The 15,193-nt window shown below is 41.5% G+C and overlaps 1 protein-coding gene across 2 annotated transcripts in view; it reads left to right on the top strand.

Moving 5' to 3' along the window:
- Nucleotides 1-1,903: 1,903 nt before the first annotated feature.
- The window catches only part of prickle2b (prickle homolog 2b), a 259,851-nt gene continuing 246,561 nt past the window's right edge, over nt 1,904-15,193 (top strand). Inside the window, exons 1-2 of one of the 2 annotated variants that reach the window (XM_060835197.1) lie at nt 1,904-1,992; nt 11,590-11,675. In XM_060835197.1, the coding sequence (XP_060691180.1) occupies nt 1,951-1,992; nt 11,590-11,675 (128 nt within the window). In that variant the 5' untranslated portion in view covers nt 1,904-1,950. Of the gene's footprint in view, nt 1,993-2,261; nt 2,310-11,589; nt 11,676-15,193 lie in introns of those variants that run through there. The other variant, XM_060835198.1, reaches the window with a different exon arrangement.

Here is a 15,193-nt window from a genome sequence, read left to right as displayed (position 1 = left end):
TGTAAAAAAAAACCGTTTCGAACTAGCCATATGTCCTGCTCTGACAGTTTTGAACATGGATAAGTTTTAATAACCAGATCAATTGTCACTTAATGAAGAAACAATTCGCAAACGTCGCAACACAGCGTGTGGATCGCGGACGTCTGTTTGAGATTAGATCTACATTTTCATCCGCTTCGGTTGAAAAATTTCCCCATTTAGACGAGTACATTGCTGGTCGAGAAAGCTCCAGTAAAACTGACAATAGGTGACTATAAATCTTTTCAGTCGCCTAGCAACTAATACAATGAAACTGAAAGTGGAAAAGGAATCGGTGACACTCATTGTAATGGTTTACAACTGCAAATCCCGCATTTCTTAAAGCATGCCTCAGCTCTAAAAATTACACCACTACTCGGTAGTGAGGTCTCTCCATTCGTAATAGTTTACCAATAGGTAACCGTTATGCAATGCAGTAGTGCAGGTTATCTAACAAAAGATGAGGAAAATAATTCCTAGAATTTTTTTCACAATTTACCCTCGGCTACTTTTTTTATTGAAAGCAATTGTAACATTTTACCGAAAACGTGAGGCAGTCAAAAGGTACAACTGCATTTTCACTATTGCTTTAATGTTGCCTTTGTATATTAAGGTTTTATCTTTCATGTCTCACGGTGCAATACGTCTGACGACCTAAGCACGTGACTTGACTTTTGGTCCGGCTGTTGCCTTAATTTAATTTAAATAATTTATAAATCATTACATGGGTGTAACATATATAATGAAGCGATTGATGGGAGCGCTTTTGGAGACGTTTTAAAGCAATAATTGTCGTTTTAGAGATCTTTGCAATGTGTGCGAACGGTATTTCGAATAGAAATCGCTATTAGTAATATTTGCAGAACAAATGTCGATTTGAGGAGAAATGTTGTATTTTTAAGGAGTCGAATGTGACACATTTTGACTTCAACTTTAATCCATTTTCATATCATTCTGTCTTAATTTTTCTACATTGAAATGGAATTTCTTGGATTCATTTAATCGCTTCAACCTTAAAAGGTTTTTTTTAAACTGCCTTGCACCTTTCATCTCGGCAATGTGGACTGTTTCAAAACGCAAGCCCTTTCAGTCATCAAAATTGCTATTGTAACTAGGAAGGCCCCTTTAAGCACTTCTGAGCTCCGGATATTCTGGAATGATGGAGTCAGAAAGGAACACCTGTCTTTCCCTAACGCAGACCCTTCGAATCCACTTAGAACTGCTGTAATCGCCACTGATGTTCCTTTTGCCCTAACGCTTTGTATCCTGTTGCACTTTTGGTAGGAACCTCGAATTTATTATCTCGAATTTTTATTCGATTATTAATATTGCATAATGGTTTGTGCTTTTCAAAGTTTCCTGCTGTCCGTTCTTGTCTAAACGATTTAAGCTCCCTGTTCTAATTCTTCATGTCTCAGGACTCAGGTGTGGATCCCATCATTGTTGTTTCCTCTTGCAATTTTAAAATAGCTGGGAGAGGGTGTATTTTTGGTGTAGTCAGTTTACAGTTTTTAACCGGTTATGCCATCTTTAGGTTATTGATACAAAGAACTTCTCTTTATCTGGTTCACTTGAAGATCAGCTTTTTACTCCTTGCTTTTCTGTTTCCAGGAGAAGCAGTTTTCCGTTATCTCGGATTGATTTAAAGTGATCAAAAAGAGCACAAGCTGAATTCTGTGTGTTAAAAGCAAACTGCAACACCAAATCTAAAATTAAAACGCTCCAGCTGGTGAATACTGTTGCCACTCAATTACAGGGGCGGGATGAGTGACCGGAAGACAGGGAATTTCCATTCACAATATTGTCGAGAACTGGTGGGGTACACGAGCGCCACTCTCAGGATCTGTAGTTACGCAGTCGGCTATATTTTTTCTCTTTTTAGTATTAGTACTAACAGAGCTCTTTGACTAAGCGATACTGACCTACTTTGACATGTTCCATCGTAGCTCGAAAAAGCGAAACTCGAGCAGATGGGTGAGTATGTTGGGTTGAACTATGTTGTGTTATCGGGCATTCCGTTTCACCTTGCGTGCGATTGTCTTGTGCTAACCTTACTCTCACCCCCAATCGCGGATATTACCGAAACTGAAATATCCTACAAAGATTAGGAAGTTGTCTGGTTACAGTGCAAGGTCGTCACTGTAACCAGACTGGCCTGTTTGTTTTTGATCGGGGCGCGCACGTCAGATTTGAGAACCATGCAACAGGGATGGGCTGCATAGAGAGCGACTGTTCGAACCTGCTGCTCTACCTTGCTGTTCTGCTTGCGCTAGCAAGTTGTTAACGCCATGGTGTGAACCTTTTATGTGCTCACCTTTCACTAGTTTGCTTTTGTATATTCGGTTAATGAGCATGAAATGCGAATCAAGTTCTAAGAACTGGCAGTTGATTAGGGAATAGTACAGTACGTCAATCAAAGAGCGCTGTCTGGGACTGCTTCAATTGTGAGTTGTAATGATCCCATTAAGATGTCTGGGAAGCGGAAAGAGATCCCATTGCGCGCACAGTACGTGCAAATTGTATTTTTGAGATGTGATTACATTATTCTTGCTAAGTTTTCACTCTTGCTGCGAGTTTCGTAAAAGGAATTTTTTTATTAGAACATACCGTCAGTACACATGATTGTAACGTATAATATGTTAAAGTCAGAATTTGTAAAGGGCCTTTTGATTTTTGGGAGACTTTTTTTCAAGTTCGAAAACACGATTCCTATAATGAGATTCCATGCACAGTTCGCACCTTACGTTGTGATAAAATTCCCTTTCAAGTCCCTATTACATTCATTAATCTGATTAGCCTTTCAAGATGGAGTCCTTGAAATTGAGGATAATTAGTCAATATGTACCAAACGGAGGAAAGAGGTTTAAAGAGTCCAAATTGAACGCGTATATAGAATTTTAAAATTAAGACGATAGGAACCTCAATCGTGAGCGAACCTTTCCTCAATTTTGGCTAAAAGAAATTGTTGCTTCTAACATAGTTATGGTAGTGACTTCAAGAAGCCCATTTTGCAGGTCTTTTACTTAAGAGCGTGGTGGTTAGTTAATTTTTTTTGAAAAAAATTGTATGTTTAATGGACGAATCAATTTCACTTGTGTCTTAATATTTTGCTCCCTAAGTTAAAATGAGTTTGTTTTGTGGAACTCTTTGAATTAATCTGTCCAGCTAAATGGCTGTATGTTTGCTCTGAATTCCCATAATCTTCCATTTTCTGGTGAAAAATCTTAGTTGTTGAATATTGCCATTTGTAGCTAAAATTTAGCAGAACTCTGATTCATAGGTGTATACAGCACAGAAACCGACCCTTCAGTCCAACTTTCCATGCCGACCAGATATCCTAAATTAATCTAGTCCCATTTGGCACATATCCATCTAATCTATTCCTATTCATACACCCATCTAGATGCCTTCTCCAGGCCTCCTCCACTTCCTCTGACAGTTCATTCCATACACGAACCACCCTCTGCATGAAAAGGTTGCCCCTCGCATCCCTTTTAAATCTTGCCTCTCTCACCTTAAACCTATGCCCTTGAATTTTGGATTCCACTACCCTGGGGAGAAAAACCTCTATTTACCCTATCCATGTCATTTTATAAATTTCTAAAAGGTCACCAGTCGCTCTCCAGAAAATAACCTCAGTCTATCCAGCCTCATCTTATAGCTCAAACCCTCCAACCCTGGCAACATCCTTGTAAATCTTTTGTGAACTCTTTGAAGTTTCCCAGCATCCTTTCTATAGCAAAGGAACCAGAAGTGCACGCAATATTCCAATAATGGCCTAACCAATGTCCTGTGCAGCTGCAGCATGACCTTCCATAGAATCCTACAGTGTGGAAACAGGCCATTTAGAACATAGAAAAGTGCAGCATTGAACAGGCCCTTTGGCCCACGATGTTGTGTCAAGGTTTGCCCCAATGTAAAATATAATAACTTAACCTACACACCCCTCAACTTCTATCCATGTGCATGTCCAGCAGTCACTTAAATGTCCCTAATGACTCTGCTTCCACCACCACTGTTGGCAATGCATTCCATGCATTCAAAACTCTCTGCGTAAGGAACCTACCTCTGATGTCTCCTTATACCTTTCTCCTAATATCTTAAAACAATGACCCCCTCGTACCAGTCAATCCTGCCCTGGGGAGAAGTCTCTGGCTATTGACTCTATCCATGCCTCCCATTATCATGTATACCTCAATCAGGTCTCCTCTGTTCCTCCTCCTCTCCAGAAAGAAAAGTCGAAGCTTATTCGATCTTTCTTCATAAAGCTATCCCTGCAGTCCAGGCAGCATCCTTGTAAACCTTCTCTCCAAAGCCTCTGTATCTTTCCTATAGTAGGACAACCAGAACTGAACACAATATTCCAATTGTGGTCTCACCAGGGACTTGTAGAACTGTAGCAAAACCTCGCAGCTATTAAACTCGATCCCCTTGTTAATGAAAGCTAAAAAACCATATGCTTTCTTAACAACCCAATCCACTTGGGTGGTAACTTAGAGTGCAAGTACATAGATCTCTCAAAGATCCCTCTGTTCCTCCACACTGCCAAGAATCCTGTCTTTAATCCTATACTCAGCATTTGCGTTCAACCTTCCAAAATGCATCACTTTACATTTATCCAGGTTGAACTCCATCTGCCATTTCTCAGCCCAGCTCTGCATCCTGTCTGTCACGCTGCAGCCTGCAATAGCACTCGATACTATCAATGGCACCTCCAACCATTGTGTCATCTGCAAATTTACTAACCCATCCCTCCACCTCCTCATCCAAGTCATTTAAAAAAACTACAAAGAGCAGAGGCACAAGAACAGAGCCCTGCAGGACCCCACTCAACACTGACCTCCAGGCACAATAGTTTCCATCTACAACCACTCTCTGCCTTCTGTCAGCCAACCAATTCTGACTCCAGATAGCCAAATCTCCCTGTATCCCATGCCTCCTCCCTACCATCCTTCAAATGCCTTGCTGAAGTCCATATACACCACATCCACTGCTCCACCTTCTTCGACCTGTCTTGTTACCTCCTCAAAGAACTCAATAGGATTTCTGAGGCATGACCTGCCCCTCTCAAAGTCATGCTGACTGCCTTTAACACCCTATGCTTTGCCAAATAGTTATAAATCCTATCCCTCAGAATTCTTTCCAAAACTTTGCTGACCACAAACTTAAGACTGACTGGACTGTAATTGCTAGGGATTCCCCTATTACCCTTCTTGAAAAGAAGAAGAACATTTGCCTCCTTCCAATCCTCCGGTACGACTCCCATGGAGAGTTAGGAGGCAAATATCCTCACCAGCAGCTTAGCAAACTCCTTTCTCACTTCCCGGAGCAGCCTAGGAGAAATCTGGCCTGGCCCTGGGGATTTATCAATCTTAATGTTTTCCAAAATTTCCAGTACATCAACTTCATCAAACTTGATCTGGTCAAGCCTGTATCCCAGCTCCTCAAAGTTTTCATTCACAACAATGTCCCTTTCCTTAGTGAAAACCGAAGCAAAAAACTCATTTAGGGCTTCCCCTATCTGCTCATACTCCACGCACAAGTTCCCTCTGCTATCCCTGGTCAGCCCTACTTTTTTTCCTGATCATTCTCTTATTCCTCACGTATGAGTACAATGCCTTTGGGTTCTCCCTAATCCTTCTTGCCAAGCCTTTTTCATGCCCCCTCCTGGCTCTTCTCAGACCCTGTCTGAGCCCCTTTCTAGCAAGCCTGTAATCCTCTAAACCTATGCTAGATCCTTGCTTCCTTCACCTTATGTAAGCTGCCTTCCCTTTGATGAGAAGCTCCTCTGTTCTCTTCATCCAAGATTCCTTAATCTTACCCCATCTTAACTGTCTGACAAGAATAAATTTGTGTATCACTCACAACAACTGCTCCTTAAATAGTCTCTACATGCCTGCTGTGCCCTTTCTGTGGAACAATTGCTCCCAGTCTGTACTTCCCAACTCCTGTCTGATAGCGTCATAATTTCCTTTTCTCCAATTAAATCTCTGCCCTCGGTAACTGCTCCTTGCCCTCTCCAAGGCTATGATAAATGTGAGGCAGTTGTGGTCACTGTCACCAGTGTTCTCCCATTGCGAGATCTGACACCTGTCCTGGCTCATTGCCAAGCACCAAATCCAAAATGGCCTGTTCTCTCGTCAGTCTGTCTATATACTGGATAAGGAAACCCTACTGAACACACCTGACAAAAACCGCTCCATCCAAACCATGTGCACTTACAAGGTTCCAGTCGATATGGGGAAAATTGAAATTACCCATAGTAACAACCCTCCTACATCTGCATTTTTCCAGAATCTGCCTGCCTATGAGTTCTTCAATCTCTCTACTGCTATTAGGTGGTCTGTAGAAAATCCCAATGCAGTGTCTGTTTCCTTGCTGTTCCTAACTTCCACCCAGACTGACTCAGTAGACAAACCTTCCTCAACAACCTTCGTTTCTGTTGTTGTGATGCACCTTCTGATTAGTAATGCTACACCCCATCATCTTTTTCCACCCTCCCTGTTCTTTTTAAGCGTTCTAAACCCTGGAACATCAAGCAGCCATTCCAGCCCCTGTGACACCCACGTCTCTGTTATGGACACAACATCGTAGCCCCAAGTACTGATCCATGCTCTAAGTTCGTCACTCTTATTGGCATTCCTTGCGTTAAAGCAGACACACTTTAACCGATCCCTTTGTTTCAACTCGTGAGAAACCTTCCCAATTAGATTGGCTACATCTTGTCACTGCCTCATCTGCAACTGTCCCCATCTCGGATATGTGGCTCTGATTTCCACGCCCCTGTCAAACTAGTTTAAACCCTCCCGAATCACATGAGTAAATCTCCCACCCAGGACATTTGTGCCTCTCCAGTTCAGGTGCAACCTGTCCTTCATGTACAGGTCCCACCTTCCCCAGAAGGTTTCCCAATGGTCTAGGTATCTGAAGCCCTCCTTCCTGTATCAGCCTCACAGCCATGTGTTAAGCTGGATTCGCTACTGTTCCTCACCTCACTATCTCATGGCACCGGTAGCAAACCTGAGATCATTACTCTACTCATCCTGCTCTTCAGCTTCCAACCTAACACACTGTCGTCTTTTTTCAGATCCTCAATTCCTTTCCTGGCTATATCATTGGTGCCAACATATACCAAGATTTCTGACTGCTCACCCTCCCCCTTTCATTTGGCCCAACAAGTCCACACCAACCCTCTGTAGAATAACCCACCCAGACTCATTCCCCTATTCCAAAACTCTGAATTTACCTCTGACTAGTGCACCTAATCCACATGTCCCTGAACACTGTGGGCAATTTAGGATGGCCAATTCACCGAGTCTGCACATCTTTGGATTATGGAAGGAAGGTGGAACACCCAGAGGAAACAGTCACAGACACAGAGAATGTGCAAACTCCGCATAGCCAGTTGCCCGAGGCAGGAATCAAACCCGGATTCTTAGCACTGAGGCAGCAGTGCTAACCACTGAGACACCATGCCGCCCAGCTCCTATACCCAATGCACTGACCAAAGAAGGCAAGCATACCAAATGCCACCTTCACTATCCTATTTAACTGCGACTCTACTTTCAAGGAGCTATGAATCTGCAACTCATGTGAACTCTTTTTGTTAGAATTTGCTGTTATTGCATGACTTCTTAAAATTATTATTATTTAAAATCCGTTCTGTATTTATTTTCCTGATTTTTATTTCTACTTCTCAGGAAATAATAAATTCCTTTCTTTTGTGCCTTTTCGTTAATGGGCTCAAGGCTAAGTAATGTCACAAGAGATATATTCCTAGATCACACTAATCTAATTGCCTTGAGGTATAGGGTGATGATATTTGTTCACGATAAGTCCATTTTTGGTTTAAGAAATACAATGTGGAAAGAGGCTATTCAGCCTGTTATGCAATGCCAGCTCTCTTTAAGAAAGCAAAGCAAACAATCTTACTCCCTTCCTTGTTTCTCCAGCTCTGCTGGAGTACCAAAATCACATCAACTCCCTCTATGCATCCCATCCCTCCTAATTATCCTTTTCTTATGCCTATGCCTATAGAAGACATTGGAGTCCCCTTTTGTTAGTAACTAATTTCTTTGATCTTTCTTTACACCTTATACTTTGAATTATGCTTTCCAACTCTTCGCTGTAATCATCCAAGGAGTGTTGAACTTGCTTGTCCAACCTTTCTCTTGCTACCCCCCCCCCCCCCCCCCCCCCCCCCAAACCCCCACAATAAATCTTGTCATGACCTACCTATCACGTTGTAGGTAGGTAGTTATTTTCTCGTAGTTCCATATAATTCCACATATTTTCAATTTACCTGAGCAATGTTTATTGCCACTCCATTTAAATTAGCCTTCCTTCAATAGTGTTTTACTGTAAATTGTTATGGACTAAGATTAGGAGGAAACATTAACCTCATGGTACAATGACCACTATTCTGTAAATGTTCCCCTATTGTCACTTATTCCACCTCATTTTTCAGAGTGAGATCGAGCACAGAAAAATATTGACATGACCACTATTAAAAATATTTTTCTCTTTGGCCTATACGGTTATAGAACATAGAACATAGAACATAGAAAGATACAGCGCAGTACAGGCCCTTTGGCCCTCGATGTTGCGCCGACCGAATCCTACCTAACCTACACTAGCCCAATAACTTCCAAATGCCTATCCAATGCCCGCTTAAATGACCATAAAGAAGGAGAGTTCACCACAGCTACTGGCAGGGCATTCCATGAACTCACAACCCGCTGTGTAAAGAATCTACCCCTAACATCTGTCCTATACCTACCACCCCTTAATTTAAAGCTGTGTCCCCAAGTAACACCTGACTCCATTAGCGGTAAAAGGTTCTCAGTGTCGACCCTATCTAAACCCCTAATCATCTTATACACCTCTATCAAATCTCCCCTAAACCTTCTCTTCTCCAATGAGAACAGCCCCAAGTGCCTCAGCCTTTCCTCATAAGATTTTCCTACCATTCCAGGCAACATCCTGGTAAACCTCCTCTGCACTCGTTCCAATGCCTCCACATCCTTCCTATAGTATGGCGACCAAAACTGCACACAATACTCCAGATGAGGCCGCACCAGAGTCTTATACAGTTGCAACATGACCTCAGGACTCCGGAACTCAATTCCTCTACCAATAAAGCCCAGTACACCATATGCCTTCCTCACAGCACTATTTACCTGGGTGGCAACTTTCAGAGATCTGTGTACATGGACACCAAGATCCCTCTGCTCATCCACACTACCAAGTAGCCTACCATTAGCCCAGTAATCCATCCTCTTGTTACTCCTACCAAAGTGAATGACTTCACACTTAGCTACATTGAATTCCATTTGCCACCTTTCTGCCCAGCTCTGCAACTTATCTATATCCCGCTGTAACCTACCACTTCCTTCCTCACTATCCACAACTCCACCGACTTTTGTATCATCCGCAAACTTGCTTACCCAGCTTTCAAGCCCTTCCTCTAGATCATTTATAAAGATAACAAAAAGCAATGGTCCCAAAACAGATCCTTGTGGTACACCGCTAGTAACTGCACTCCAAGATGAACATAGTCCATCAACTACTACCCTCTGTCTCCTTCCAGCCAGCCAATTCCTAATCCAAACCTCTAATGTATCCTCAATGCCATACATCCGTAGTTTTAGCATTAGCCTACCATGGGGAACCTTATTGAACGCCTTACTAAAATCCATATACACAACATCTACTGCTTTACCCTCGTCCACTTCCTTGGTCACCTTCTCAAAGAACTCAATAAGGTTTGTGAGGCACGACCTGCCCTTCACAAAACCATGCTGGCTATCCTTGATCATGTTATTCCTATCCAGATGTTCATAAATCTTATCCCTTACCATTCTCTCTAAGACTTTGCCCACCACTGAAGTCAGACTCACTGGCCTATAGTTACTAGGGCTATCCCTACTCCCTTTCTTGAACAAGGGGACCACATTCGCTATCCTCCAGTCCTCTGGTACTATTCCCGTTGACAATGACGACATAAAAATCCAGGCCAATGGCTCTGCTATCTCCTCCCTAGCTTCCCATAGGATCCTAGGGTAAATGCCATTAGGCCCAGGAGACTTATCTATTTTCATCCTCTCCAATATTCCCAGAACCTCTTCCCTGCATATTTCCAGGCCATCCATTCTAATCATTTGTGACTCCATATTCACATCAGCAACAGTGTCCTGTTCCTGAGTGAATACTGATGAAAAGTATTGATTTAGTGTCTCTCCAATCTCCTCCGCCTCCACACACAACTTCCCACTACTATCCTTGACTGGACCGATACCTACCCTAGTCATCCTTTTATTCCTGACATACCTATAGAAAGCCTTTGGGTTTTCCCTAATCCTACCAGCTAAAGACTTTTCATGTCCCCTTCTCGCTTCTCTTAGCTCTCTCTTTAGATCCTTCCTGGCTACCTTATAACTCTCTATCGCCCCAACTGAACCTTCACGCCTCATCTTTACATATGCCGCCTTCTTCCCTTTCACAAGGGATTCCAATTCCTTACTAAACCACGGCTGCCTCACAAGGCCCTTTACACCATGCCTGACCGGTACATACTTATCGAGGACACGTAGTAGCTGCTCCTTGAACAATCCCCACATCTCATTAGTGTTCTTCTCTTGAAGCCTGTTTTTCCAATCCACACATCCTAAGTCATGCCTCACCGCATCATAATTTCCCTGCCCCCAGCTATAACTCTTGCCCTGCTGCGCACACTTATCCCTCTCCATCACTAAAGTAAAAGTCACCGAGTTGTGGTCACTGTCCCCGAAGTGCTCACCTACCTCCAAGTCTAACACCTGGCCTGGTTCATTACCTAGAACCAAATCCAGTATAGCCTCACCTCTTGTTGGCCTGTCTACATATTGTGTCAGGAAACCCTCCTGCACACATTGGACAAACACCGACCCATCTAATGAACTCGAGCTATAGCTCTCCCAGTCAATATCTGGGAAGTTAAAGTCCCCCATAACAACCACCCTGCTACCTTCACTCTTTTCCTGAATCATCCTCGCAATATTATCCTCTACTTCTCTCGGACTATTAGGAGGCCTGTAGAAAACACCTAACAGGGTGACCTCACCTTTCCTATTTCTAACCTCAGCCCAAACTACCTCAGATGGCAAGTCGTCTTCCATCATCCATTCCACTTATGTTCCCAGTTTAATGAATGATAATTATCATGCCTCCCACCCTCATTATCTCTATAATGTTTGCATGTCTCTTCAATTTCCCTGCAAGTTTCCTTCCTTACATTTCTCCTATTAATTTGTGGTCAGTATGTTTTCACATTTAGCACCTTTTATGCAGCACCTTTCACAATCTTGGAATGTTCTAAAATGCCTCACAGCCGATCATGTAATTTTGAAGTGTTTTTGTAATGTAGAGAATGATCATGATCACTTGGGGTTATGAAACGTAAATGCATTTCAATCAATTAAAAGGGTAGCTTTTTGCTAATTAAGATCTGTTTAAAATTCTGTTTTAAGCCTCTACTAAACTAATACAATACAATAGAAAGCTATTTACGTATTGATACATTTTATTTTTCAGCTTTCGACAGTGGATGACCCAGAGAAAGGGCAACCTTGTAATGCATGTGGAGACCAGTGTCCTGGGTTAGCATTACATAATTGGAGGTATTAATATTTTTTAAACAGATGCTTTTAATAAGACACCTATTTGCTGTAATTGCATAATGATACATCTTGTTTGTATTTTATAATGTTCTATTCCTGGCTTTTTAGAGTAAATGGAAATGTATATGAAAATTGTCTAAAGTGAATAGTACCTTTTTGACCACACTCTTACCTGACTTTGAATACATTCTGTTCTTTCGTCATTATACTGAAGTTAAAATTTTTTGTGAGGAAGTAAATTGAGATATTTTGTTTAGTGAAGAATAGAAGGTGTGTAAGAATTATTGTGTTTGATTACCCTACATGAATCTAAATATGGGACTATGTGGAAACTTTTTAATTTATTTAAGCAAAACTTTGTTTTTGCACACCTTAAAATGCATAATATTGTTGCTTTTTGAGACAATGAAAAAAGCATGAACATTTTTGTTCAATTTTATTATTGAATTCAGTTTTTTCCAAGAAGTTGTGCATTATGCATGATAGTGGATAATTATAGTAACCATCTGGATGACATTTGATCTGTATAAGAATACCAAGAGATTGCTCTTGAAAAAGATCTAATGCTGCATATTTGTGTAAAGACGTATTATATTGCTTCAGTTGTAGTGTGGGTAATTGAATACCTGTTAAACATACATGGACTATATTTGTAAAATATAGATAAAACTTCAGATTCTGTTACATAAGTGAGGAAAATAAATAAGCAGTCAAGCTCTGTAATTGCCATAACTATTATTGGAGTAGTTGGCCCATTTTTGTATAATACTGGGGCAAATATGTAGCTACAATAGCATATTTTTGAGTTTTAAATATGTAGAAATAATTTGTAAAAGTAACTGGAATGGGAGCAAAACTTCTAAGTGCTTTGATGCAGAGATTTGGGTACCCTCATGCAAGAATGGAATTTTGGCATTTATTGCTAAAGCAATAGGGTATAAAAGTAAAGAAGTGTTCCTACAACTGTATAAAGTGTTAATAAGATCTCCCTCCCTTGAGGAGGAATGTGGTTGCATTGGAGGCAGTTCAGAGGAAGTTCTCTAGACTGATTCCAGAGGTGAGGGGTTTGACTTGCAAAGAGAGACTGAGCAGTTTAGTTTACAATCTCTCTCTGGTGCTCAGAAAAATGAGGAGGTCAGATTTGAGGTGTATAAGATGCTAAAGCGGATTGAAAAAAGGTACGTAGAAAAGATATTTCCATGTGGGGCAATTTCTAGAGAGGTCATAGTTTTAGGATAAGGGGTAGCAGGTTAAAACACAGATGAGGGGAACTTGCTTCTCTCAAATGTTCGTGAATCTGTGAAATTCACTACCCTAGAGTGCAGCAGATGCCAAGGGTCTGGTCGTCAACTCCGAGATGCGTTTGGATGGCAGCATGGTTAGAGTCTCTGGGCGTATTGTGTATTCTTGTTTAGGTCTGTTGTGCAGGAGATAGACAGATTTTTTAATAAGCAGTGGGTTGAAGAGTAATAGAGAATGGATAAGAAAATGGAGTTGAGGCTCAGATGAGATCATTCATGATCATATTAACTTGGCGAGTAGTCTCCAGTGGCTGAATTGCCTGCTCCTGATTCTAATTCTTAAGTTTTAAAGTCAGAGGCCATTTCAGATGTTCTAAAAGATTCCACTCTACTGTGTAAGATCTTGTAACTACATATGTTTATACCTTCACCCTTTTGGTAGACCTTTGGCCATTTAATTGCTTTGCACTAGTTGGAAGTTGCGAAGAGATTACTGCATTTTAATGGATGACTTTCTTAAGCCAAGTATCAATGCAATGCTATAGAGTCTGTGCAGCAGGCAATAGACTTTACTTCACTCAGCATTTTACTTCTGCTTTATTAGAAATTAGTTAATCATAGAGTCATACAGATATACAGCACAGAAACAGACAGTTTGTTCCAACTCATCCATGCTGACCTGATATCTCAACCTAATCTAGTCCCATTTGCCAGCACTTGGCCCTCTAAACATCTCTCTAAACCCTTCCTATTCATATACCCATCCAGATGCATTTTAAATGTTGTGATTGTATCAGTCTCCACCTTTCCTCTGTCCTTTCATTCTTCTTCACTGTTCTATTCTGTGGCACGTATATCTCTTCTCTAACTTCTAGTTAATCTAAATTTAGACCTCTGATAGTTATGTTATAAAGTCCTAGTTTGCATTATTGAGAGAACAAATAAAATATTGAGTCTGAGATTTTGGAGAAGAATTTTAGCTCAGGTTGTAAGTTTGCTCACTGAGCTGGTAGATTTGTTCTCAAAAGTTTCGCCACCATTATCAGCGAGCCTCCAGTGAAGCATTAGTGTTCTGTCCCATTTGCTGTTTATCTATCTCAGTTTGTTGTGGTGGGTGATATCATTTTTAGTTCTGTTTTTTGAGAGGTTGGTAAATGGTATCTAAATCTATACTTTCGTTAATAGAGTTTTGGTTTGAATGCTAGGCCTCTGGGATTTCCCATGTGTATCTTTGTCCCAGGATGGATGTGTTGCCCCGGTCGAACTGGTGTCCCTCTTCGTCTGTGTGTATGGATATCATTGAATGCTGGTCATGTCTTTTGGTTTCTAGTTGGTACTCATGAATCCTAGTGGCTAGTTTCCTACCCATTTGTCCAATGTAATGTTGGTTGCAGTCCTTGCAGGGTATTTTGTATATGATGTTCATTCTGTTGGTTGTTGGTATGGGGTCCTTTAAATTCATCAGGAGCTGTTTCAGTGTGGTGGTAGTTTTGTGAACTACAGTGATGCCAAGGGTCTGGTCATCAACTCCGAGATGTGTTTGGATGGCAGCATGGTTAGAATCTCTGGGCGTATTGTGTATTCTTGTTTAGGCCTGTTGTGCAGAAATCGGTGGACTGCGTTTATCGGGTACCTGATGTTCCCAAATACATTGTATTGGTGTTTCTCTTAGTTCCTGGGTGCTGCAGTATGTTGTGGCTCATTTAAATAATGTCCTGATGCAGTTCTGTTTGTGGGTGTTGGGATGCTTGTTCCTGTGGTTGAGTATCTGGTCAATGTGTGTGGCTTTTCTGGAGGGTTTGCAGCTCTCCATTGGCTTTTCGTTCTACTGTGACGTCTAGGAAGGGGAGTCTGTTGTTGTTCTCTTCCTCTTTGGTGAACTTTATACCGGTAAGGATGTTGTTTGTGTTTGTGGGTTTCTTCTAATTTTGTTGCGTTTTGTAATGACATAGGTGTCATCTACGTAGTGGACCCAGCTAGGGCTGAATTGTGGGAAGTGCTGTTCATTACAACTTCTGCTAAAGATCCTGATATTAGTGATCTCACAGGCATTCCATTGATTTGTTTTTCGATCTTGTTGTTGAAGGCGAAGTGAGGCACAGGTCTACTAGTTTCAGGATGCTGGCCATGCTGATGGAGTTGTTGCTGCCAGACTTTTGTGTCCTTGGTTCATCTGGCAGTGAGGCCAGTCTTTCTTTGGCAAGGGTGATGTTTGTTGATGTGAATAGGGCTGTCACATTGGAGGAAATCATGACCTCGTTGTCCTCTACCTTGATG

Source organism: Hemiscyllium ocellatum, chromosome 14 (assembly GCF_020745735.1).
Source record: "Hemiscyllium ocellatum isolate sHemOce1 chromosome 14, sHemOce1.pat.X.cur, whole genome shotgun sequence".
Lineage (NCBI taxonomy): Eukaryota > Metazoa > Chordata > Chondrichthyes > Orectolobiformes > Hemiscylliidae > Hemiscyllium > Hemiscyllium ocellatum.
This window is presented reverse-complemented; position numbering and strand designations above follow the sequence as displayed.